The sequence below is a fragment of the Pogona vitticeps genome, chromosome 3 (genome assembly GCF_051106095.1).
Source record: "Pogona vitticeps strain Pit_001003342236 chromosome 3, PviZW2.1, whole genome shotgun sequence".
Classification (NCBI taxonomy): domain Eukaryota; kingdom Metazoa; phylum Chordata; class Lepidosauria; order Squamata; family Agamidae; genus Pogona; species Pogona vitticeps.
In genome coordinates this window covers 48,836,398-48,864,111 of record NC_135785.1, presented here as the reverse complement: position 1 = coordinate 48,864,111, position 27,714 = coordinate 48,836,398, and the positions used below count along the sequence as shown (strand labels likewise).

General features: G+C 40.4%; 1 protein-coding gene and 1 pseudogene across 2 annotated transcripts in view; one reads left to right on the top strand and one right to left on the bottom strand.

Annotated features, from left to right (window-relative positions):
• Positions 1–1,032: 1,032 nt before the first annotated feature.
• Positions 1,033–27,714, top strand: part of ESPNL (espin like) — a 29,436-nt gene continuing 2,754 nt past the window's right edge. Inside the window, exons 1-10 of one of the 2 annotated variants that reach the window (XM_072995785.2) lie at positions 1,086–1,504; positions 2,406–2,701; positions 5,070–5,260; positions 8,155–8,341; positions 9,549–9,731; positions 11,654–11,785; positions 21,997–22,158; positions 22,524–22,614; positions 24,966–25,051; positions 25,436–25,633. In XM_072995785.2, coding sequence (XP_072851886.2) covers positions 5,169–5,260; positions 8,155–8,341; positions 9,549–9,731; positions 11,654–11,785; positions 21,997–22,158; positions 22,524–22,614; positions 24,966–25,051; positions 25,436–25,633 — 1,131 coding nt within the window. In that variant the 5' untranslated portion in view covers positions 1,086–1,504; positions 2,406–2,701; positions 5,070–5,168. Of the gene's footprint in view, positions 1,505–2,405; positions 2,702–5,069; positions 5,261–8,154; positions 8,342–9,548; positions 9,732–11,653; positions 11,786–21,996; positions 22,159–22,523; positions 22,615–24,965; positions 25,052–25,435; positions 25,634–27,714 lie in introns of both variants that reach the window. The other variant, XM_072995783.2, reaches the window with a different exon arrangement.
• On the bottom strand, positions 6,705–6,846 carry LOC140706237 (U2 spliceosomal RNA; annotated as a pseudogene).

Below are 27,714 nucleotides of genomic sequence, written 5' to 3'. Positions count from 1 at the left end.
GTTACGTTTCAGTGTGAGCTTTTATAGATACATCCACTTTTGTATCCATGACAGCTAACATTGAAATATAACAATTAGTCTTTAAGATACCACAACTTCTTTGTGTGTTTTTTTGTTTTTTTTGTTTTTCTTTCTTTTGGTAGGCTTTGTGTTTCATTTTTCTGTTTTTGTGTGATATGGAATGCTAATATCTTCGATTCTGGTGAATTGTTGAATTCCCTTGTAAGAATGGCTGGTTGTCAACATTAAAATTTTCAAATATCTAAAGTTCTGTTTACAAAAAAGTATATAATTGTTGCTAAGGTTTTTATTTTATTTAAAAATGACCCATGATAAGACCCAATTTCTTCAGCTAGATTTAATGGGTACAGCTATTCCCAGCATCCACAATGTTCTGCCTGCCTGCCTGCTAGGGAGCTGTGAAATACAAGAAGCCTGTTTAGACAAAAAAAAGTGAAGGTTCTAATTCAATATCATTAACAAGGTGGAATACACAGGTGTTCAAACTGAGACTTAAAAGCAGAGTATTCAGCATCCTTTCTTTGGACTACTAGTTTTGCTTTATCCTGTAACTGTTTGCTTTTTTAAAAAATTCAGATTATTTCTGTCCTGCATGAACAGATCTATGAATTATGGTAAGGTATTACCCCAGAACAAATCAAATTATTTTTCAGCCCTATTCTTATGGGTAAAGATCTGCAAAATAAAATCTTTTCAGTATTCCCAAAGACGTGGCATTAGCAGTATTTATTTATTATATGAGAATCTTCATGATTTGAAGCAAAAGACAGCCACACTAGAAGTATATACAACATTGTATGTAACAGAAAAGATGCACCATTGTGTCTTTTCTATTTACATCTACAATTGTTATGAGTGCATGCATTATAAAGATGTTATACTAGGAAACCTGCTCATTATTTCAAAAAATATTAAGGTTTGCTTTTCATTTAATCTCATCACTTTTAACAATCTATGATTGAGTTGTACATGAAGAAGGAGAGCTAATAAAATGCCTAATTCTGTCTGTAGCTTTCAGGTGTTCTTTCCTGCCAGCCATATGCCCCAGTTTCAAGCTCCCCTGCAGAACATATGCTTCCTCCCTTACCTGACCAGGTAACCAGAGACACACAGCATCTGCCTAGTACATAAACAACAGACTCGGAGAAAGTAGGACCTTCCTGTAAAGACAACAGCAAGCCTCCTGGAGATGGGAGATCATAGGGCTATTTTAGCTGCCAAGAAAGGAGACTTGACTACCTTGGAAAAGCTACACATAGATGGTACTCTGGGCCGAAGCATCACAGACTCTTTAGGAGCAGGCCTGGTCCATCATGCATCTCGAGCAGGGAGGCTGGAATGCCTCAAGTTTCTGGTACTGCAAGCAAAGCTTCCCGGGAATCAGAGAGCAAACAATGGTGCAACACCAGCACATGACGCAGCAGCCATGGGTAACTTGGCAGAACTGCAGTGGTTGATCAAAGATGGAGGGTACAACAGGCAGGTAAGGCGGCTGCTTACCAGGAGTGAAGTGGAAGTTGCATGTAGCTAGTTAAAATGTATGTGCAATGTTTTTGTTTGCAGACTTGCTTCTGTATGTACAAAGAATGCCAGCAATCCCTGCTTCCAAGCAGCCCTTCAGCTTTGTCTGTCAGTAGCATTCAATATCATTCACTCAAGGGGTACTGTTATCTAGTTCCTCACCATGGGGCTTGTGCACTTAGAAGTATATGGCATGCTGCTCTCTCCTAAAACATACACTGCATCACCCACAGGCTCTCTGTCACTGCACACTGGAGTGTCCAGGGAAGAGGGCAGAGTCTACTGTAGCAGCTGTCTCCACGTGTCAGAGAGCAAAAAGAAGGCTGGCATGCTTTGGACACCACTTGAGTGGCAATAAACATGTCACCTGTCTCTAGTACCCCAGCTTCTGAGAATCCAGTTCCTATCTTTGTAGCCCTTGCTGTTGCTTCTCTGTTAGGCTGGAGTACAGCTAACCAAATCCTTTTGTTACCTGAGGCTCAGCAGCTGACAGGGATTCACCCCACCCTTCACCAGACACAGAGAGCAAGGGCTAAGTGAGCTATATCAACAGCTGATGCAGAAAACCCAATAATCTCTCACCCCTGCCCCAGGAGAAATAATAAAGCAAATAGCTGACCATTTTTTGCCCTTTTGTGGCATCAAAAGCCTGCTGCTTGAGGGGGATACTTCACTTTGCCTAACACTTAGTGTCACCCCTTAACTAGAGTGTCATAGGATTTGGGAAACTGGCTTTAAAGACATACAGAGTAGAGGTGAGCTTCATCTGTGACTATATATGCTGGCAACAGAGATAAGAAGAAGCTAGATAAACAATAACACGGAAAGCATAACAAAACTGGTGTTTGTCTTCCTACTTCTAGATGTCACCATGTTGGAATGCTTCATGACTTATTCATTCCCATGATGAAAGTATGGAGTGGGTTCCTGCAGAAAAATACTTGCTTCCCTCCAGCACCAATTCAGCTGAAAGCTCTTAAGTCAAAGCCAAACCCATATGCTGACACTGAAACTCGAAATCTGTTAGTGTACAAGAGACATGATTCAAGCAGACATTTGTGCCTGAGTAATCATACTGGCAACCAAAGACCAGAATCCTGTTCTTTATTTATTGTGAGTGGAAAGGAAATCACAAAAGCTACCACTGTCAATTAACAAGGTGTGAATCATATGTTGTTTGTGTGCCCATTCACATAATATGCACTTTACTAATTGATTACAGAGGCTTCTGAAATTGTCATTTCATACACAGGAAGCCACAGGGTTTCTGAACAAAGAAAGTGCTTAGCTCCCAGTGACCAGTTACAAAAACAAACTTATTTGCAAACTACAGGAGGCATACAACATGCTCTCACAATCATATATTCTGAATATCTAAGGAATTCTACCTTTTAATTATGGGCTAGTTGTGTCATACAGTTTGACCTACAAGTCACTGGTCTGCAGCTATATCTCTGTTATCTCCTCTGTGCATGCACTATGTCAGAGGTAAATCAATGAAATTGTCAGATTACAAAAAGCCCATGTTTCTTAGAATATAATGAGTTTTTGGAACCCTTTTCCAGCACCTTAATTATGAAAATAAACAGCATAAGTATATAAGCATCAACACATCCTGAGGTAGTGTGAAGGTCAGGAGAAAGAGAGTACGCCGTCTCCTCCGATGAAAGTGGATGCCCGAGAAGAGAGAGAAAGTGTGGAGGCCGTTACTAAGAAGGGGTTAAAGCAGAGTTTTGTTTGGTTGAGGAGGGAAAAGGAGAAGGGGAGGAGCAATGGGTGGAAGTTCAAGAGGAAGTCATAAAGGAGACTGGGGGTGCGTGGGATTTTCAGGTGAAGACAGGCATCAAGAGAGATGAGAAGGAAAGAGCAAAGGCGCGCAAAGTAAAGAGTTTGCTGGATGATTTTCCTAACCTGAAAGATGGAGGGCTTCTTCCAGATCCTAAGGTCAGACCAGAAGGGGTGGTGATACAAGAAACCACAGAATGGACAGTCATGGTCTACCTGCGAGGTCAGGGTCCCTGGAGGAAGGTGGTCCGACCGCATGCGACCTTCAATCGGCCACCGCTGGAGGGAGATTGGGCACGCCACCCATGCTGTGGAACTATATGCGCGGTGAGAAGTGCCCCCCTCAGGAAGCCCACCGACAGGGAGTGATTTGGTCCTGCTCCCCACTATTGAAGAATGAGTACGTGGTGAACTCCTTTGGACAGTTAGAAAGAAAGTTGGACAGTTGGGACAGTTCAGAGCCCGTTGAGGTTGTCATTGACACTCCTATGTTCAAAGTTAATAAAGAAAGTTATGTTTCTAACTTACAGTACCAGACTCCTAATTTCCCTATGCGACTCGGCGGCCCGTTCACAACAAGAGAACCTTTTGACAGGTAGCCATGAGCAGTTGCTGTTTGAGGCTGGCCAACAAAATGTCTTACACTGAAGTATTTCCCTCTCTGATGCTTGTCTTTAAAAAGCTGGATTAAAACCTGGAACTGAATCTATTTCATTTTACCGTTCCCGAGAATTTACCATCGAGAGAAATTACAGTATTGTTCTCCTCCATAGGGACTCTTTGTGTCACTTCTTCCCTAGTGTGGCACCGTCTGCATGTGTTGAACTATAATTCCATCATCTCAGTCAGCAATCCCCACACATCTGAAGGTCATCATAAGATAGAAAAAGGATACATTATATTAGGCCAATGGCTCCTAGCTTTGTGTCACCTTACGTTCTCAGACTGCAGCTCTCATAATCTTTGCTGACATGGCCTATGATGAGGTATTATGTGATTTATGGACCAACAATATGTAGAAGCCCAAGGATGGAGACCATAGATCTGGATCATTTCACACAGACATGTCAGTCCTCAGCACACTGAGAACACTTGTACTTTGATTCATGTTGGTAACATGAATTGTGGTGGATCATCCCATCCCGCAGCGAGTTACTACATGCTGTTGCTAGTGATATCACTGACATCCTCACTAAATATGTGGAGATGAACTGATGAAGGGGGAATGATGATATCATGGGGCACGCTAATTAATATGTTATACGTACTGCACAGAACACTTGGCCAGGTAGGTGTTCAAAGTTCTCATTTGTGCAATTGCTGAACACATAAAAGGCTAGTGGGCAGGCTATTGAAAGCCATGTCCTCACATGGATCATGTGATTCTGTCAGTCTGTTTGATAATTGCTTGAAAGTCTTCTCCATATGAACAAAAACTTTGACCAGCCAGGATTCTTGTTTAAAGAGAGGAAGCCTATGTTCTTATATTAATATGCATACTGGGCCATTTCACACTTCCACCATATGTGATGTCGATAAAGAGTATGGCCAATGGGTGAATTGGGGTGGGATTACGCAGATACAATCCCACTACATTCTCATACATTTTATATATTTGAACTTGCTGGAGGGAAGCTGTTTTGAGTGGTCTCTCTGTTGACCCTACAAATGGGGTCTGTGAATTTAGTTAAAATGGAGAAGTATTGACACCTGTCCTAAACTATTTGTCATTTTCTTCACAGGAGCAGGATGCTTCAGGGGCTTCTCCACTCCATTTAGCTGCTCGCTTTGGTCATCCAGAAGCTGTTGAGTGGCTGGTCCAGGCAGGCTTTGACACTGCAATGGAAACACGGGAAGGAGCAGTGGCAGGTCATTATGCAGCAGCAAAGGGACATCTCACATGCCTGAAAGTGCTGCTTGCTGCGGATCTCAGGTAGGCAAACACATAGCATACTACTTTTCAGGTACATGACACTTGCCCTATGTCATTCCCCCAATTGTACTGCTCGTGCAGTTTTGGAGAACCATACATGCATCAAAGTCAGGTAGGTATGGACACCAGGTATGTTGGACAACAAATCCCAGAAACCCATGGGAGATACAGTCTAAATGGGATCAGGCCTACAATTAAGCAGAATGAGGCAGTCCTAAAACAATTCTCCTAAACTAATCTACAGTCCTCAGGTATGGCAGAGGATACTGTCTTGTTGAATAAAAACTCAACTGCCAGTTCAGTTGGATTCTATAGAGAGAGTAAGAGTGCGGTACTGTTTGTTCTCCTTCATGGACATTTTGCATGTATACCTCTGGGAGTCTTGTACTTACACAGACCTATTCCCAGAATGTTCTAGAGCTGAGTAGCTTTTGTCAGGAACCTCATACATCTGACATGCATGCTTAAGTGCACCTCAGTTCCATTTTGTTTGAGACCTTGATTCAAATTTCTACTGTAGAATTTCTGCTGTAGAATTTACTGAATCTATGGGCCTCTTTCTCAGCTTAACCTACCTTATAGGTTTGTTGTGAGACAGATAAAACGAAGGCAGACCATGCCTGATGTTTTGGAATTCTTTGGGCCAAAATGACAGTATGAATGTATAACAAACAAACTCCTTATGCAGTTGCATATATTCATTAGGAGAAAATAGCAGTGAAAATAACCACATGAATGATGCTTTAGTCCTTTGAAACCACATAGCTAAGAAGGTAAAACAGCAGACTATCCTTCAGTGTTTTGTTTCCATGGCCCAGCATTTCCAGATGCCACTTGCACTTGTTTATTGAGAGGACAGAAGGCAAGCATTTGTGATCTCTGCTGAAGGGGATTATGTTTCCAGCAACATCCTCCATAGCATCTGCCCCAGTGTTCTTACTCTCTGCATTTGGCTGCTTCTTCCCATCAGCTTTCAATAAGCCTAGAAATAAACCCTACATCATATGATTGATGGTGCCTTCTATATGTACCTACTCAGAAGGAACTGCTAAAGATTTCAATGGGACTTAGCCCTAGGTAAATGTGTGTAGGGCAGCAATGTGAATCTGTGAACACGCAGGGCAACATATATATAAAATGTCCATGAATCAACACCCCACCTTTTTTCCTTTCTTTTCTGTATACAGTAGTAGTAAGAGCAGGTGTATGTGGAGGGGGAGGCACTGGAGAATCAAAATTAGTGAGAACCAATTTATGACAGAGATGTTTATCACTTTACATATTATCCAGAAGAAAGGAAGTTAAGAGAGAAAACAGACATGATTCCTCCCTGCTGGCAATTACAGTAACTACTGAATGTGGAGTTTATTTATTTATTTTTATTTATTTATTTTATTTATATCCCGCCTATCTAGCCAACTCAGGACCACTCTAGGAGTTTCACATTAAATGAGCAGTGAAAAGTCTTGATTCTACTGACAATAAAACCCACTGTTTTACCGGGTTCTGCTGAAGAAAAAAAAAGATTTAAATTTTAGCATACACACACACTAAACTTGATCTTAGCCAAAAGGCCAAGAAGCGATACACACAAAGTAGGTGCATTTGTACTGCGCTAGGGGAGCAAGTTTTTCTGCTCCTCTGACAAGGTCCGTTTATTATGGGGTGGATGCAGAATTGATTCACTGGAGTTGATTCCATGTATGTGAACACTCCATCTTCTTTTTTTTTAAAAAAATTCTGCTATGTGGTACAGTGCTATACCAGATAGCAGCAATTTTTAAAAAATATATAAAAGCACTGTGCTTGCGGAAAAAGCCAGCACCTGCCCAATCGCTTGCCCCCTGCCTCCCGATCCTCCCTTCACCCACCCGGTTTCCCTTCTTCCCTCACTCACCCACTCACCCGCTTGCTCTTCCACCTTGATCAGTCACCTGCCCCCATGACTTTCCATCCTCACTCCTTGCCCCTTATTTCCCTTTCCATCCCCTTCCCTCTCGTCTTCCTGTTCTCCCTGCTGCCCTGCATCCTCGTGAGCAGACCCACCTGACTGAAGACAGCAGAGCTGGGCTGGCAAGATTAGCAGCAGGAGCAAGAGCAGGGGGCCTGAGGTGGTGCAGTAGCAGTGGCAGAAGGGAGACCAAGGTAGCGGTGGTGGTGGTGAGGATGCACACACTGGCACAAATGTTTTCCGCCTCTGCCAGTTTATCCTGGCAGTGGGAACAGGCCCCGAGTATGAGGATGCATAATTTTACATTGGGTTTTGCCTTAAGTTAGACCTGACTGCTGAAATATTCTATTGATATTCTATTAATCTTTCTTGATATGAGCCCTCCTGTGCCTGAAAGGGCTGTGTAAGCCCTGCAGAAGTTGTTGCACTCTTACTATCCTCACCCTTGGTTGGGCTGACTGCAGTTGACATGAATGTGCTGGACAGCAACGCATTGGCCCCACCTTTCCATGACTTCCATGACTCTATCTTCAGAGGGACTCCACTGGGTCCCTTTGCTGTCACAAAGACTGTGCTTGGTAAGTGCGGTGACAGCCTTTTCAGGTATAACGCTCCAGTTATGGAACCCTTGGGCCTAAGGAGAAAGTCACCTGGCACCTTGACTGATGGCACTTCACCACCAAGCAAAGATACTAGAATTTCCTCAGATGTTTTATTTATGTGTCATGCTTCTCCTTCACTTATTGCTTTGCTTCATCGTATTTTTCTTTATTTTATTCCACATGTTTATTGCCTTCTATACTTCACTTCATTGTAGGCTGCTCTGAGAATTATTTTGAATGGCAGAGTATAAACATCCCAAGCAAGTAAATAAATGTTAAGAAAACTGCTGAGTCCCACTAGCACTTCTAAAATCTGGGTTGTAATTCCTCTTCTTCAACAGCTGTGTGAACAAGCAGACTCGGAGTGGAGCTACCCCACTGTACCTTGCCTGCCAGGAGGGACACCTTCACATCGTCCAGTTCCTGGTAAAGGACTGTGGGGCTGATGTCCATCTGAGAGCACATGATGGTATGACAGTGCTACATGCAGCTGCCTGTGGCGGTCATTATGCTGTTGTCATCTGGCTGGTAAACCTTCATTTTTACAATTTAAGTAGCAAGCATGGTTTCTTGATAACTGCATGGGTGTGCTCTGCTAGATATTCTGTCACAGAGACTTCTGGCAAAATGGTAATGATCATTGTGCTCTAGCCAAGGAGATATTAACATTGCATCCAGTGGCCTTACACTTCTCAGTCATAGCACCAGAGAGTTTCTTCCGAGGCTGATCAGATTTTTTGTACCAGTTTTGCCTGAAAACAATGTTTCTTTCCATTTTCTCTGACCTTTTTTGGGGGTTAAAAACTATATGCAAGACCTGCATATAGTTATCAGTCTTACTTGTGGTGTGAGAGTGTCACCAGACTTCAATATAATATTTATGGTTAAGCATTAAAATAGTTTTTGTCATTGTGGCAAAGTGATGAATGCTACACAGGTTTCTCCAGAGTCATCCAGATCCATGTCTGGTTGCCTCAGACTGAGAAAGAATTTTGGTCAACCATCCCTTTAATGTTGTCTTTTGAACAAGTCAAAGTCAAAATAGATAACATCTGACAAATTATTTTCTTTTTCTTTTTTCTTTTTTTCTGAAGAAAACCGTGATGCACTTTAGTGGGCTTTGGAAAAAACCAGAAAAATATTTGGAGGCATAGAGAAGGTTAGGGCTGTTCCCTGTAACCCCAGTAAGAACAAGGAGACTTTTTGTTACTTTTTCAATTTAGGGAGCCTGTGGTCTCCAGGGGTGCTGGTGACCTACATTGGGGCCCTTGAGAGATATATGCATTCTACAGACACCTTTTGATGACCCTTAAATTATAGTAACTTGGTTGCTAGGGAAACAAAGGGGTAGGAGAAAAACTGAGTGTTCAAAGTTACAAGCATGCTAAAACTTAATGGCTGGATAAAGTCAATAGGAAACAAAAGGAGGACATTAAAGACTGATGGAGTATAATTCTAGCTCAGTATTATAAAAGCCTTGCATTCCACCCAGACTGTTTTAGTATCCCACCTGTGTACAAACACCATGGCGAACCCCTGCTGTAGTTTGTTGTGTGTGGAAAACAAATTACTGAAATTCTGGGTATTTCTACTTCATATCTCTGCCTCCTCACCCCAAATCTCATGACAATTAAGTGTCTGAACCCAAAGTAGCATCAATGAAACAATATCTGCCAGAGAAAGGCAATATTAATTCTGTGTGACCAGATCTCTTCCCATTTTTTCTTTTGTGTAGGGAACATTCACTGATATCAGGCTTACAGCACAAGATGCAGAAGGAGCCACTGCCCTCCATTTTGCTGCCAGAGAGGGGCATGCTGCCGTTGCTGACAGACTTCTCCTTATGGGAGCTGAGGTTGTGCTGGACCACTGGGGAGGAACCCCCCTCCATGATGCAGCAGAAAATGGACACTTGGAGGTATTTAGTCTTATATGGTGGAAGACAGTTTGGGTGGGGAAAAAGAGTCTCACCAGAACGTCATATTTGGCCAGTAGCAACCCTACCACTGACTCCTCCCTGGCCCCAGCTTCCTTGCCAAGAAACTACACTAGGAATATTTACCAGGTATATAGTAGGCCAAATGTACTTATTTAAATAATTTTCTCCTGCATCCTGTGCAAATAGCAGGACCTGGGGCATTTCTGCTGAGACAATGTAGGGAAGTGTTATAGTAGAGGGCCCAAAGTGAATGTATAATGACTTCCAGTGGGAAAAGCTTTGTTTCTGAGATATCAGCATGCCTTCCTTAAGGTTAATGGGAAGACGAGTATCATGGTTAGCTGGCTTTGTTGAAAATCTAGCCTTGTCATGTATCCTGCATCTAGTGCTGATAAATCACACAGTACTTCCATCTATCGCCACAGGCTTAAAAATTCAACCTGTACTGAGGGTAGAATACTCTGTGATGAAATTACCTGAATAGTCAAAGTCTTCTTGCCTGGACATAGGAAATTCAGGAATTTAAGAATGAAGTTTTCCTCTGTTCCCAACCCTGCTTTGTCCTCTCAAGATATTGTGGACTTTAGTTCCTGTCATCTTCAACCACCATGACACCAGAATTGATATGAGTGCAACATCATTCATTCATTCATTCATTCATTCATTCATTCATTCATTCATTCATTCAGTCAGTCAGTCAGTCAGTCAGTCAGTCAGTCAGTCAGTCAGTCAGTCAGTCAGTCAGTCAGTCAGTCGTTCCATACAATATGAAAAGATTTTAGGGTGAGTTACAATCAATAGTGCCTCTTTAAACAGTATCTGGGGATATGCAGTGTGGTGTGGATACAGTGACAGAGTAGGACTCAGGATGCCTGGGTTCAAATCTCTGCTGAGCCCTGAAAGTCACTGAGGTGGGGGAGAGGAACTGGTAAAACACTCCTTGAATATCCCACTTACCTTGAGAGCACTTTGAGGGTCACTGTAAGCCAGTTCCGACTTACAGCAGTTTAAGGAAAGCTGCTGTATCGCTGATGCAACTGAATGATAGAATATTGCACGGAGAAACAATATTGATTTGCAGAGTCATCCTCTCATGCTAGTTCAAATTCATTTTGTCTACCTCCTTATAAAATGTGAGTGCAGATAAGCTTTAGGTTCATTTTAACTTCCAAATCATCATGTATTTGGCAAAAACTAGATTGCAACCACCACATTCAAGTAGAGGAGGCTCAATCCTTCCTTCCAAGTCATTTTTCCTTCAACTGCCCACCAACACGACTTAGGTATAAAAAAAAGAAGAGAGAAAGAAAAAGATCTCTCTTTGCAGCAGTTGATATTTTATTTTTCTTTTATAACCTTCATGCATGTAGGAATGAATTTAAGAGGGAAAATGGCTGTGAAAGGAAAGTTTAAGTTTCTTTTACTTATCTTTGGTAGTCCCAGCCTGGTCCAGGCCCAGATTTTTCAGAGTTAAAAAAGAAATTTAGGTTAACCTTTCTGCTATATTTAACATAGCATGTTGTTTAGCTACATAAACTACATAGCTGTAGTATGATGTGATTTTGAGGAAAATTCAAATGGAAACTCACAACAATTAGCCTGATGTTAATTGTTCATAGAATTCTTCTTTTCTTAGTGATCATCATATACCTTAGCAGGATGCAAGCAAGTTTAATAAACTAGATACACAAAAAGCTGCTTTGGATAATTATCATTTTGGTCAGTTATGTGATCTATCCATCCCTAAACTGTTGCCACATATTACAGCTATTTATGCAGCTATAGGAAGTGCTCTGGCAAAAAGCTAACAAGAAAGTCCCAGAAACATTTCTTGGATTAAATATGTGTAAGTAAGTTGTGTGAATCTGGGTGACAGTGGGTGTTTGTGTATTTATTTGCAGTGCTGTCAAACACTAATCTCCCACCAAGTTGATCCAGGCATCCATGATGTAGATGGTTACACTGCACGGGACCTTGCCGAATACAATGGACACAGGCAGTGTGCCTGTTACCTGCAGGAAGCAGAGAAACAGGTAACCGAAGGGTTATCTTTTGATATACGTATATAAGCCTTATTTTCCTTATCAGTCCCTGGAAATATGTGTTCAAGCATTGCAGGCCCAGACTCTTAAGGAAGCATGCTACCACAAAAGGAAAGATGACCATGTTATGAGAATGGTTCTATGCTAATTTTCCAAAATGCTGTACTTCATGTTAAAAATGGAAATAAATGCTTGTAGGAGTGTTATGGAAGGAAAGTATGCATGTAACTCTTCACTACAACAATTAACTAGTAAGAGCATCAAGAAAATTAAGTATCAGTTGAAAGCACCTTTTAAAACTAAAAATAAAGAAAAAGAACTGTATGTTATTAATAGAGCATACACTTTTGTAAGTGATATTCTGTGACATGTTGGAATCGGAATTGCTAGTACCAATTAAAAGCACTACATATATTGTAGAATTTAATCTTAAACCTCATCATCATCTTAGAACTGCAAGTGCTGGAATGGACTCTATGGATCATCACGTCCAGCCTCTGCCAAGAAAGCACAGTGGGGTATTGAACTCTTAACCTCTGGTTCCACAGCCAGATACGTAAACCACTGAGTTATCCAGCAATTCTTCTTCAACATCATCACTTTCAAGTGAACTTTATAGATCATGCACGCAGTAGATAGGCTACATGGGTAGAAATGCACAAGAACTTCCTTCAGCATATTATTTATTAATTTGCTTATGCAAAAGCTTATACGCCACCTTTCTAGTGTTCACACACTGCTCATGATGCAGTTAAAAGTGATAAAACACACTAAAGTCATCATTTATCTGTGATAAACACAGATAGGTAATATAAATATAGAATGACATAATACTCGAGAAAAAATGCTTGTTTAAAAAGCCGTGCTGCCCTAGGTGGTAAGGTACAGTCCAAAAGGTGCCAGCTTCGCTTTGTGGAGCAAGGAATGCCATATCTTGAATATGGATTGATAGAAGGAGTTTCACCATTGGGAAGTGCTTGCCATTTGGAGAGGGGGGTGATGATAGTCATGGAGTTTGGCATTGCAGGTTAGTTAACTTACTTTACAGGAACAGCAAGATTCTCTTGTGTATCAAGATGCATATTAAAAACAAATGGAGGTGTTGAGTTAGGGTGGCTCTTCAGCCAAAAGATGTTTGCAGAAGATATCAGTATTCCTGATAAGGAAAAGCAAAGGATTGCAGAATACATGTCAGGTGTGGGGAACAGAAGGAACAGCCCCAAAAACAAGTCATTGAGGAATGAGCATATTTAGGTGACTTACAGAATATTAAGTTTCATGGGTGGAGAGTGAAATGAGACATCCTGAAAAAACAAAAGTCTGGAACACTCCAGCTGCAACATCTTCTTCCAGGTCCCTGACGTCTGCTAGATATATTATCTATTAGATGGCTTATATGCTGGGACCATCCTCTCTGTTTGCACCTCTGTCCATTTGATCCTTCTCTCCATGAACCCATCACCTTGCCTCACTTATTTCCATGTAATGAAGCAGAGTTTGGAGAAAAAGAGAGGTGTCACTGAGAAGCAGCTGAACAGCAACAGCCAAAAGATCAGCAGAGGAGGCCCTCGTTTCGGTCCCATTGCCAGCAAAAGCACAGCTGATGGGGACAGGGAAGAGGGCCTTCTCGGTGGCAGCTCCCTGGCTATGGAACGTTCTCCCTTGGGAAATCAGGAGGGCCCCTTCCCTTTTATCCCTCAAAAAAAAAAAAATCTCTTCAGGCAGGCTTTTAACAATTACAACTGAATCCCTGAACCACATTTTAGCAGATAATTTTAAATCTTTTCCATGTTTCTATGGTTTGATCTTTTAATTCTATTCTAAGTATATATTAATTTGTCTTTTAATATTTCTTATTATCTTTTAATTGTGTGAATTTTAGTGCTGTGAGCCGCCATGGGTCATTTTGTTGGGAGAAATGTGGCATACATATAAAACTAATAATAATAATAATAAATGCTGGAGTGAGAAGCCACAGCCCTGTTGCAGCCCTGTAGGAATTCTATCTGTGGCCCCACTGCCCTTCCAGCTATTTTTGGTTTGCTGTTAAGCAGAGTGGAAACTTTTCACCTCTGGCTGTCTTTGGCACAGGGTAACAAGTGGGCAAGCATGTTGCAGAACGCCTACTGGCTGCTTCTGCTACTCTTAAGACATGGATACTAGAAAGCAATTAGAAGGTGACCTAACATAAGAAGATAAGAAGGATAGGGAGGAGGAACGCACGGCTACTCAGTCTTGGAGGAGAGTCTTCAGCTGAGCACCTAGTTTTTTATGTCTCCACAGTAGAGGTTGTTTCTCAGTAAGAGGGAAACATAGCAGGGCATCATGTTGGCAGCATGGTGAACTTGAGAAGCTCGCTTTGAAATCCTAATCAAGCTCTTAAGTTTCACTAAACAAAGCCAAGTAAATCTTTGCCACAGCCTGAGATTTGGAACGGGGCCTTCTGAAACCAGAGCTCTCTGTCATCACTCAGTTTCCCAGTAAAATATTTATAGGGAAAAATATATCTCCAGCACACTCCATGGCAATAACTAATTAAAATACTGGTGCCCAGTTATGGGGCCTCAATACAAGGACCACTGACTCTGACTCTCCAGATCTTATGGGCGAGCACTGTCAGGTGAAGCGATCCCAAAGTGACATTGTTCCATCTCTGAAAGAAAGACAAACAGCTTTGTTCGTACTGTAATTAAGTCCATTTTATAAAACTGAACCTTTGAGATACCAAGCAAAGTTGGCATGAGGTTTCTTTTTAAAAAAATGTTTTTATTACTTTTCAAACAAAATAAAACATGGAATATACAAAATACTACTAATAAATCAACTTAAAAGTAAGGTTTCTTAGAGCAGGGGGGGCGGACAATATAGCAACTAGAAGCAGGGTATCCTTAGCAGCTTGCTTTTGTCTGGTAATTGGTAATGGGAAGATGGGAATAGTATTTGTTTGGAAATTAATTGTTCAAACCGGGAGGTTTCCAAAAAGAAGTATTTTGTTGTTGTTTAGTCGTTAAGTCGTGTCCAGCTCTTCATGACCCCATGGACCAGAGCACGCCAGGCCCTCCTGTCTTCAAAAGAAGTATTAGAGGGATAATATTTTATGATCTTCTAACTGCGAAGCTGCTATTTTGTCTGCTTATGCCCTTAATATTCCAGCCAAAATTTTGTAATAGTGCATAAGTCTGACTTATGCCATGCAGCCCCAGAAATCAAATGTTGAATTTGGAAACCAGACACATTTGCTTGTTCTCCATTAATTTTGGTATGGCATTATGCATGATTGATTTGGCAAATTTCTACATGAGTTCAGTAAGCCAAGGCAGACAAATTTCCTTGGAGAGGGCCAGGTGTCATATTTCTTCTATACTCCATTAAGCAGCATTGACTTCATCCTACCTGATGTGACATAAGTGGGACACTATGCAGATTTGTCTTTCTAGACAATGATTCCCAGAATTACTGAGGCAGGATAGAGTTTTAGTCCCCAACCACAAATCTCGTCCTTCTATTATAAATCATAGCATATGCATTATATTGGGACTCTTGACGGGAAGGGGCAAACATGTCTCTGTTGGCACTGTAAATATTTTCCCATTGCCTTTACTAGAAACACTGTGATGAACAGAACCCTAAAAAGAGAGAAGAATGGTATTCTATGGGTGGTTCCAAGCCAGGCGTTTTCAGTTATGCAATCACCATCTCTCATTCACAAAATATTATGGCGGTTTCAGGGGACACAATTATCCATTTATAACCCTGGCATTTTATTCTCTTTTCTTAACCACACACCAGATAAATGAATACATTTGTTAATGCATAGAAAATGTAAGAATCAATTAAAAACATGGCTGTTTCGGCAGGCCTTCCCATCAGATAATCCCTGATGCCCCCTGACGCCCTTTTCTCCCTCTCTTATTGTTCCTCCCACTTTGTGTAATGGTTTTCTATTTAATAACTGTTTTATATATCAATTTTATTGTATTATTAATGTTGTTAGCCGCCTAGAGTGATCCTGATCCGACCAGATAGGCGGGATATAGATAGATAGATAGATAGATAGATAGATAGATAGATAGATAGATAGATAGATAGATAGATAGATAGATAGATAGATAGATAGATAGATAGATAGATAGATAGATAGATAGATAGATAGATAGATAGATAGATAGATTAGATAGATTAGATAGATAGATAAAGTCATCTGGCTGGAAATGTTGGGCACAGAAACTCCCCAGGTGTGAAACAGAACTTGTCCCCAATCTGTTCTTTGTTTGTCCATTGTTCCATTCATTTTTCAGAATGAATCACACCTTTATTATGCATTTTGTGTCAACAATATGATGCATAGATACTGCTCAGTCACAAAACAAACTGTGGTACCTAGCTCATGTGGGCATATGGTCATGCATGGTTGGAGAAGCCGTCTCTGCTCCTTGGTAGGCATTCGCAGGCATCTTGTTCTCCGCCTTTTCTGTAATTAGTTCTTCTGCACACAGTTACCTGCACTGAGACAGACTTTGTTCACTAACCTCCTCAGATAGAATTACATGTTCTTCTCAGCTCCTTTGACATATGTGGTTTTATCTTGTTTCCTCTTTGCGTGCAGAGTCTTTGTTGTATCATTGATCATTTACTACTCATATTTGTGGGATGTGTTCACAGCCAAGAATGGGAAGCTTTTTTCCATCAGGATTGAAGCATGTCAGTTTCTGTGCAGTGTTTCTCACAAAGCAATCCTCTTTTTTTTGGGGGGGGGGATTATTTTTTAATTTAGAAATTTAAAAAAAGTGGAGCTGGAACTCAGTCAGAGGTCAACTTTTCAATTCCAGTCTACAATAGGAAACCTTATATTTAATGCATCTTTAACTGGTGTTTGACCAGCCATACTTACCCAATCTCCATATAAAGAGATATCACAGTCTCCTTTGGCATTTTGATGTTTCATGGAGGAGTTGACCTTTTGGTTAGGTACTGTCATCAACATGTTTCCCTCAATTAGCTAGATATTGTCATCAACACACTTCCCTCAACTGTCCTGAATTTTTCATGAAACTTAAGTGTTGAGAATAACTTCCAGATAAGTACCTATTTTAGATTTAAAAATAAAAGAATATTTATAGCATCTTAAAGCAGGGGTAGGCAAATGAATGCCTTCTTAGACATTCTAGGCTATATCTTCTAGGATACTGTTGGGCGAGTGTAATTCCAGATCATTGACCATGCTGTTTGGAGATGGCATGCGTGTGTGTGTGTTCTATGCTGTCAAGGTGAACCGACTTATAGCAACCCTAATAGGGCTTTCAAGGTGAGATATTTAAGGTATGGTTTTATGAGTTCCACTCCTCCAGTCAGTTTCCATGGCTCAGCAGGGATTTAAACCCTGTTCTCCAGAATCTGAGTCCACTACACCACAATGGGAATATTCTAGTCCGAAACATATACATAGTATCATACTGTCTACACACTCTTAAAAGCTAGTGGATATATTATGGCATAACCTTTAAGATTATCATGCTTTCAGTCCTAAATCCAGGTTAACATTGTCGATAAGGACTCAGCCATTCAGAACTATCCGTTTCTGACATCTGTTCTGCTATCAGACTCAGGGCTATTCTGGCTCTAAGGAAGGCGTGGAAATCTATGACCAGGACCCGAGCCTTCTCAGTGGTGACCACCATTTTGTGGGATGCCCTGCTGGGCACCAAGCCACCTTTCCTCCTAGCATTCCAGAAGCTAGTAAAAACGGCTTTTGAGAGAAGCCTTCCGAGATATCCTCCCTTCGTGATAGTGTTTATACCTGTACCATAATTTTAATCTTGTTTTAGGCTGCTGTCACCACTGGGGGTTTCTTTCTGAGATTGTTTTTCAGATTATCTGTTGATGGGTGGGTTGGCTGGAAGTTTTATATTTATGTTGTAAATCACACAGAGTAGTAGCATGCTATTAGATGGGTGATATAAAAATGAAAGAAGGAAGGGAAATGTTGCGATGGAAGTATGATTTATTTTTGCTGTTTTAACACAGAACTAATGGAACATTATTTGTTGGCTTTCCCTGCACCCCACTAGAGTAAAAAAAATAAACAGGGTTATATGTTCAGGAATTGAAATGGAGCCTTCTCCTAGAATAAGTGTTGAAAACCTACTTCCTTTGGAAATTGCTAGCAGGTTGAGCCTGCAGTTATATCCCTTCTCTGGTAATTGTTCTGAGTTCACTCATCTCATGATTCATTATTTTATTCTAACCCCTTAGCTAAATTACACTTTTGTAACCTATCCTTGCTAATCCATTATATCCATATATAATGTATGGAGGCTGCTCTGATGAAAGAAGTGATTCATGTAAGGGCAATGCTACACATGACACAGACATTCGTTTTCATGATCAAATGTCACTACATGTTTTGTTTACTTTAAGGTTACTGCAGGAGCTTCATTTCTGATCAGAGCAAAGACAGTGTTGTCTAAGCTTCTCAATCCTTTTCTTCTGAAATAATCTCTCTGAAGCTCTGAATGTGAACCCACATTCTTCCACTACACAATTTCCAGCTTCATGGTCATGAAAGAAGATTAGATGGTCTGCCTTTACTACTTCAAATACACCAGCCTCTGTAGTACCACACTGGTTTAGAGTTATATGTGCATTGTTTGTTAAACTTTTGCACAGAAATCTGGGTGGATTCATTAGTTCATTTGCAGTCAGTGGAGAGGTTCCAACCAACTCAAACACCACCTGGATCCTGTATTTTGTTTGACTCTGCTAATTTTTAGCACTGATCATTGAGATGGAGCCAAGAATCAAGTGATGCTAAAAAGTATTATTTTTGCTTCATCTCTACTAAACTTGTGACCCTTGTATCCCTGTCCAAAAGCAATATATTCAAGGAAACAAGTGGAAAAGGAGGAAAGATGAGGGCAGTTTGAGGTGCTCAGGCGAATCTCAAACAACCAAAGGTTCCAACCCCCTTTTACTCTCCTGCCACCTGATGCGCAGACTTCAAATATTAATGGAATGCTAATTGTGACTCCCTGACCTCCAGTCTTTCTTCTGTTGGCATTTACCACATAATACGGTTTTCTGGCTGCCTCTAGACAGGTTGCATTCTCCAGTTTTTCCTCTTTTTAAGATGAATACCTTTTAGTAATAGTCACTGGTCAGTTATAAAATGTTGATCTTTCTAAGGACCAGATCATAGCATAGCAGTATTTGTACATCTTCTCTCTTCTATTCTAAATGGATTCCCCCAGGGACCGGAGGTGTGTTACTGGTATGTATCTCCTTGAATAATTCCAGAATATTATGTTCTCACTTCTGTTCAGTGGAGTCTGTGAGGCCTCCTACTGGTGGTAACTGAAGTTTGTGCAGGCTTGGCTCTTAGATTTGTGCTATTATACCTAGCTTGCTGATTTCAAGAAATGGAAATGTTTGAGTGTTCTAAACACCAGCTATGCTGAGGAATTGAATTTTGTTTCAGACCTCCTCTGAAGTATGGGCTCACTAATGGGATCTCTAGGCATCAAACAAGCTTGGGCTGAAGATTATGTGTAATTTGATTGACTAATGAGTGGCTTAAGAACAAAAGGCATGTTTATTTATACTTTGAGGTTCTGCTTTGGTTAGTACCACAAATAGGGAAATAGCAGTTAATTTTTTTAGGTTACGTTCTACCTCATTGGTCTATTATTGAAGGCAGATTCTTGATGTTTAACTTAGTTGTCAGCTATACAGTTAATTGTGAGTCATATCACTGTCAACCTTTATAGAGCAAGCAGCATGTTTAGTTCCTGCCACAGACTCAAGAGATGATGTGGATGTAAAACAATCATGTGCACAATATATGATTACGCAGGTCACTTTTGAACAGCAACTGTAGATAGTGCTCTAAAACATAATGCCACAAATAACTCTTGCTCTGTGGAGATATGGAACAAATCTTCCACACATGAAAGGCTAGGTAGCAAACAGACAGTACAGGAAGAGAAACATAATACAAACCCAGTGTCAAGATACTAACTAGCTTTTAAAGAACTAAGCTGACATGTTAACTAAAACAGGAATACAGTAGCTATATTACTCTCTATTGACTATCCTAAACTATGTAATGTTAAATGTTTTGGTCTAAATCCAACTGCTAGTTCCAACCATTAAATTAACTAGTGATTGTTAAGTCAATCATTAATGTTAATTCTGTGCTATCAAGTTGATTCCAACACATGGAGACCCTCTCAGAGTTTTCTAAGAATAAAATACTGGAAGTAGTTTGCCAGTCCCTCCTTCTGGGGGGGAGGGGGTGTTACTCTGGAACTGTGCCAGCTTGCCCACCTTGATACAAGTGACAGGACGTATACCTCTAACAGCCATACACACTATGAATGATCTTGCATGACCCTTCTCCTCAATACACCCTAGCCCATTTTGCAGCTAAGTGCTCTGACCCACTGAGCTATCAACACACATGTAAACGCCATTGATTAAATAGGTCTACTATAGTCAGGTCTAGTAATTAGATTCAGGCCGTTGTGTCACTCTATGTTATTAAGCCCCTTCAACTTTGTTTGTAGGTTCAGTTTCTTCCTCCTCCTCCCTCCACCATGTCTTCAAGTATTATTTCTAATTAAGATATTCCAGAATACCAACAAATTTTGTATTCAGAGCTTTGCTGTTATATTGGTTAAACATGGGGTTCATGAAACTGGATATATGGAGAAAAGATGGAAGAATGTCTGGGTATAAGTGTGCAACATTCACACATTGGCTCTGTACTAAGGCCACCTGTTTTGTGTTTTCTTTTGCCCAAGAAGTTGACAGGCAAGTTCATGCCCTTCATTCCAGCAGCTATTATTATTATTACTGGCACTCTCTAAAATTCAGTATCCAGGGTCAAAACCCCAATTGCCCTGCCTTAGTTATGGCTTTTTCAGAATGGCTTCCAAGAAGGCTGTTCCTAATTATTGTACAATATTATATGTGGTCAACAGTGATTGCACAAACATAAAAGCAGGTGCTCTGACCATCTGTCTATATCTAAATATGTAGCTGTTTTCACACTATGTTTAACACCTGAGGTCCTGCTCTGGAGGTGTTCTTAATGAAAATTAGCATTTTTCGTGGTGACCCTGAGGTTGTAGATCTGTCACCTGAAAATTTTTCATCCTTGCACCCTTCACTTTTAGAACAATAAAAAAATCTCATTTTTGTCATTTCCTTAATCTTAACCTCTTGCTGTGTAGTGCTAAATTACATTGTGTCTATAACTAACTGTGTTAAATATATAATTTAATGTATTGCATTTGATTTTGCTTCATTTCTTAAAATGTGCATGTTTTTAACCTGGAAGCTGCCTTAATGGCTCTTATGTAACTTGGAATGCAGAATAGAAATTTTCTAAAATTGATAAATGGATAAAATAAACTAGTATTTGAGTAACTAACACAATGTGGGTGTTATGTTTCTGCCCAACAGAATAACAATTACATATTTATACTGTGTCCTTTTGGGGGGGGGGGGATATCACCACGAACCATAGCTTTTATGTGCCTCTTCAAAGTGCCTCCTCAGAACTGTTTTAAAAAAAACAACTTATACCTCATCCATCTAGTGGCAAGCCACTACTCTAGGTGGCTAGAAAAAGTAACAAAAGTGTATGGACAAAAATTAAAATAATATACAGTGAAAAGCAAGAACCTACCCTAACCCCCCCCCGGTCTAAAACACATTGCAAAATCACAAGATGGCAAGGCTAAAAAACAGCTGAATCAAACAACAATTACCCTACAGTCATCAAAAAATAACTGCCAAAACTAAAATTAAGAAGAAGTAGGGGTTTTTGAAGGCCTGGATAAAGAGCTAGGCTTTGATTTGCTTTCTGAAGCTCAGGAGGGTGAGGGCCAATCACACCTCCACCAGGAGGGAGTTCCAAAACGGAGTGGCCAGAACCAAAAAGGCCTGGTTGACAACTTCCAAAAACCTCTCTTGGAGTGGCCGCCTGCAATATCAAAGTTTGGGAGATGTGGATGGGATGGGAAAGCGACCTGTGCAGAGGTGCTCTGACAGATAACAAGGTCCTAAACTGTGAAGGGCTTTTAAAGTTAACATTAGCAACATTAGTATATAAATTCATATTTTATTGCTCTCAGCCATAAAAACAGAAGGTGACTTTTCGCTTTGTGTATGCCTAGCTACCACTGTCTGTGTTCCAATAGGCCAGCCAACAATGTGGCTCTAAGAGTCAAGAAGCTCAGCTAGACAGGATCAAAGAAGGAACTTCAGAAAAGACAGATGAAGACCAGAGGCCAGCTGTTAAACAAGACTGTCTGCAAATAATAAGTGATGACATCACAAGCATGGACGATGGTCAAGTAAAGGTTATACTTTTTCATTCACATTATTATGTGGAACTTTGTGCTGTTGAAATTCTCTATCCTGTTATGGTGTCTTGGCTTAAGACTGTAGCCTTGCCCCACCTGTGAAGCAAAAAAGTATCACATTAATTTTACAGCTTTTGAATGATGTGCAATGTCTGTGGTACAGTGGGAGATAAAGATTGGTTGCCTTATGTTTCAGACTAGGTTCTGACTGCTTTAAAGACAGCCATGTTGTTGTTCATACAAGAAATCTAGTTTGACGCTAGAGGAAAAAGACAAGAAAATATTTTTTAAAACAAGCAAAGGCAAAATGGTAATTTTATTTTTCAGGGTGAAATCTCTGAACTGCCTGTTTGTATTTTTAGACACAGCACCCAGTGAGACCTCTTCGGTCAGATATAAATCCTACCTCAAGCATGCAGAAAGAAGTTAACAGCAATCTTCAGAAAGCAGCCTGTGAGTAAAGTCTTCCACATAGCTTTTCTACTAAATTGAAATGTCATAGAAATACACGAGGATTATCACTAAAAGACAACTTATACTTTCAGATGTTCAGTGAGCATGTAAGCAGAACATGGCTGAGAATTTAGATTTATTTATTTATTGAATTTGTACCCTGCCCATTTAGTCAACTGACTACTCTGGGCGACTAACAACATATAAAATAAACCATTTAAAATATAGAACAAGTAATACATCAATAGACAAGGACTCAAGATGAGAAAACAAAATAAATCAAGAGGTGGCTGGATGGAAGGCTTGCCTAAATAGCCAGGTTTTCAGTTGGCCTTTAAAAATGCCCAGCGAAGGGGCCATACGAATCTCAGAAGGGAGGCTATTCCAAAGGCGAGGAGCCACTGCCAAGAAGGCCCAGTTTCTTCTTTTTTCCTTCCAGGCCTCCCTCGGCATTAGGCTCCTCAGCCTCACCTCCTGGCTAGATCGAGTGATAGGAGTAGATTTGGGTGGGAGGAGGCGTTCCATAGATCAAATACACTACTATATTGTCCCTATTAGACTCCAAGTTTTCATCTAAAGTTCAGAACAGGACTGCACCAGGGGACGGGCAAAGAAACAGAGAGTGTGTCACAAGCTCATTGTTCCTTGAATATCTGAGAAAGAACCTGTTCAGATTGGACATTTTGGGTTTAGGATGGATCAGGCTACAAAGAGTCTGCTGAATACATTTGATATGTTCCTCCCATCCCAACAGCAAATGGCCCCGTGTAGCTTGATCAACTGCCAATAAAGTGATTCCCTTGGTCATCTGCAGAGGATCAGGGGCAGTGAATTTTTTTAAACGTCACTCCTCTTTGTTAGTGCCATTCCATTTTCTGTGTTTCCCCCTCCCTCCTTCCCTTCCCTCATTCTGCAGTCATTGGTTTTGGAAGCTGAGGCTATCTCCCAGCTAAACAATAAGCATACCAAAAAGAATACCTGCCCTACTCCTGGATTAGAAAGGTGTGGGACAGCTTTGAAAAGGGAAAGATGGATCATTCTAAGTAGAAACACTTGCAAATTAGGTCTTTTTTTTTCCTATTCCATCAACGATCCATATACCATATCTGTATGCCAGTATGGACAGGCATAAACTCTAATTTGGAAAGAATTAGCGAGAAGGCAGTAAAATTAAGTGAGCAAGAGAGCCGTATGTTTTTAGTCTTTTTCAGCTTTGCATATTTCATAAGCCTCTTTCTCCTGTCTTTGGCAATATTTCGTAACACACAAATATTCACTTTAAATTGTTTGCATTTCTTCTCCAAACTATACATTTTTGTGTATTTTCCTTCAAATTTGCTTTTTTGTATGCACACATATAAATATGGATTTTGAGACTGTATTGTAAACTTTGAAGAATAACCCAGTCCCAAGGAAAACAAGATTCCAATCTATATATTAGTCTGAAAAATGTAGGGTTAGGTTAAACCTGACTTGCTTAAAAATGTGAACTAAATAAAATTCTCCAGTACCTCTAATATAGTGGGATGTGCATACTAAAGGACAGGCACTTTCATAACCGTCAGGACAGTAACTTGTGGGAGAGAAAAAGAAAAGCAGAAGGTACCATATACAGTAAATAAAAATCCTCTATTAAGAGAGCAACAAGACCAAAATTGGTTGTGTTTAAAAATGTTCCTGAAAATTGTCTTCATATGAGAAACTTTGGTCTTAATAAAGTAGAATTTCAATGCCCTTGAGGAGTAATAACTTCCTCTTCACTATGTAAACCCACATGGTATACCCCCTTACGCTGTGGAGCAATAACACCAGTTCTGCCTGCTCTCTCTCTCTCTCTCTCTCTCTCTCTCTCTCTCTCTCTCTCTCTCTCTCTCTCTCTCTCTCTGTGTGTGTGTGTGTGTGTGTGTGTGTGTGTGTGTGTGTGTGTGTCTCGCAGTTAATGAACCCAGTTGTGTTGCATAGTATCTGTTTGGTTTGTTCCATAGAATAAAAAGCAGCTTTTAAAGCAAGGCAATTTTATTTGGTCAAATAGCATGAAGGAAGCTGTTATGCATGTATAGAGATACCTGCTTTGCTCTTCAAACAGCAGCAACCTGATGCTAGGAGATCTTATTAATGAATCTTCCGTGTTATGTCTCGCCTGGCCTTTTATTAGAAAGAGTGTGTTTCTGTACTCATGTTTGTGATGTTCCTGTTTGTTACAGCAACAAACAGCGTGGATACTTGAATTAGCTTGTAATGAAGAAAACATTCAACATGTCCTCAACTATGTAGAACAGAAGTGCTTGAGAATATTAATGATGGACTTAATGGATAGCACATACAGGATATTACAATGTTTTGTCTTTCAGCTTCAAAGACTTGCAACATCATGAAATCCGTTGAATCCAATAAATCACTGACAACTGAGCTGAAGATCAATAAATCTCTGCAGCAAGTGAGGATCAGCATAATTTTCAAATTTATTATGTTGAACAGTGATCTCCAATGGCTGTCTCATCTTCTTTATATAATCCTCCTTTATCCTGTGCTAGGATAGTCTGCCACCCACACCTATAGTGTGTTACATTTTGTGTATTGTTGCTTTGTGAGGTCTAGGCTTTTACCCAAAACCTAAGAACACCCTTTTCCAAAAGGGATTAAATTAACCAACAAAAGGGGATGTTCCATTTTTCTAGTTCGGATCCCACTTTGATTCATCTGGATTTTGAACAAACATGTCTTAATTTTTTAAGGATCAGTCATGATTATATTCTGGAGCATCTATTCTTGTTCACACTGCTGAAGAAGTCATTTACAAATCCAGCTGTCCTTTATGCAGGGTGAGAAGACAGAGCCTCCAAATGTCACAGTACCAAACAAACTCCCATCAGTGCTTGATGAGCTGAGAACATCAGACATTGATTCCCTGGTGCCTACGCATGATGAGCGAGGCTGTTCTATTCCAGAGTGGAAGCGGCAGGTGATGGTACGGAAATTAGAGGCTCAGCTGGTATGCGAAGAAGAGATGGGCATGAAGGTACTTTAAAAGACAGAAGGGAAGGGGTCACAACAGTCTTTCTTAGCTAAAATTCTTGACTTCTTTAAATTTCCTTTTATTAAAGTTCTAGTGTTTTCACTTGTAGTACTTCACACTGGATGAAATCCAATAGTAAGTCACAACTAGAGTCAGCCCATTACATCAGTGGAGATTTGGTGAGTCACCACTTATGTAAGTTCTGTCGAATCAATTCCACTTACTACTGGATTTCAGCCCTATTTCATTTGATAGAGAAGCCTTTATTTGATTAGTTTTCATCCCGAAATCAAACCAGATCACTGAATTTCTCTACAAAGAACAGGCTAGAAAACTTGGTATGCAGCATTCATTAGTGATAAATGTGTCCTGCTGAATATCAGTCTTAGGATATGTGAATCTGAAAGTAATTGCTACTCTTTATGTTTGTATGTTACTCATTTGAGTTATCTGTTTATGTCCAGCAATAATTCTGGGCAATGGTATTTATGCCTCACCCTCAGTTATTGCTGAACTCCTGGCCAACAAGATATATGGCGAAAATAGTATTTCATTAATATCTGGAAAGCCTATGGTTCCCCAACCTCAGACTTAATGTTTCCTTTTCATAGATTTCCCCAAACTGCTCCCTTCCATATACAGTATGTTGGTCTATAATGCCCAGTATTTATTTTATTTATTTATTTATTTATTTTATTTCTATCCCGCCTATCTGGACATATTAGCCCACTCTAGGCGGCTTACAATAAAAGAAACAATATAATTTTAAAACATTGCACCTAGACTAAGATAGAAATCAAAGAAAGATATAAGAAAGGAAAAATCGTCAGGAGTTTTCTGTTGGGAAAGCCTGCCTATACATCAATGTTTTTAGTTGTTTCTTAAAAATGTCCAGCGAGGGAGCCGCGCGAATCTCAGGAGGTAAGTTGTTCCAGAGACGAGGAGCCACCGCCGAGAAGGCCCGATTTCTGGTCTTCTCCTTCCGGGCCTCTCTCGGCGTTAGGCTCCTCAGCCTCACCTCCTGGCTCGCACGAGTGACACGGGTAGATCTTGGTGGGAGAAGGCGTTCCACCAAGTATCGAGGTCCTAAACCGTTTAGGGCTTTATAGGTAAGCATCAACACTTTGAAGTCGATGCGGAATCGGATGGGCAGCCAATGCAGTGCGGCCAGAGTGGGCGAGATATGTTGGAATCTTCTCACTCCACTAAGTATGGCCTTGTCTTTTGATCAACAGACCCTAGAAAGTCTACATCCAAATTAAAAGAACACAAGAATAAAATAATAATAGAACAACCTCGAACTAGTAATAAGAGGTAAAAAATCACAAACTGCTCCATAATTACTATGTTCCACTAGAGGCCTGTGAAAGTCTTTCAGTACCAGTGAAATATTCATGCGTGTCAATTGGTAATTTGGTGGGGGAGGAACGGGGTAATAAACTCCTTGTGTGAACTATGCCAACCAAATGCTTGTCAAATCTGGACTAAAACCTAATTCACATACATACTGAAGTACATGGTTTCCACTTGAAAATGGAGCACATGGTTTCTGCTTGAAAGACAGCCTGCAATTCGGCTCCACATTGCAACGTGTGATGTCAAGTGACTCCTTAGTTTCTTATTTGTTTTCAGCTATTTCAGCCATACTGATTTCAAACACCACTCTTTTCCAAAAGACTAATTTCTTTCCTTGTATTGATACAACTGCACTGTGAATGTCCTGACATCACACACCGCAATATGGAGCTGCATTGCATGCTATCTTTCAATTAGAAGCCGTGTGAGTCACTATATGCCTGTGAATTAGGTTGTAGTCCAGATTAGACGAGCATTAAGTTAGCAAAGTTCAGACAGTTTCAGTTCTAGAATTAGATGCATTTACTCAGTCTCACAGGCAGGAAAAGCTCTTACAGTAATTGCCCATAGTGTCCAGCCGTGGCATTGAAGGTATACAGTCCTATGATTTTCATTTTAGAAGGAATTCCACCTCTTGTCTCCACTGGACTCAGTGACAAATGATAGTACTTTGAACTGATCTTGTGACTCTGTTTATCAATCTTTTCTATTTACTTCTATTTAAAGTA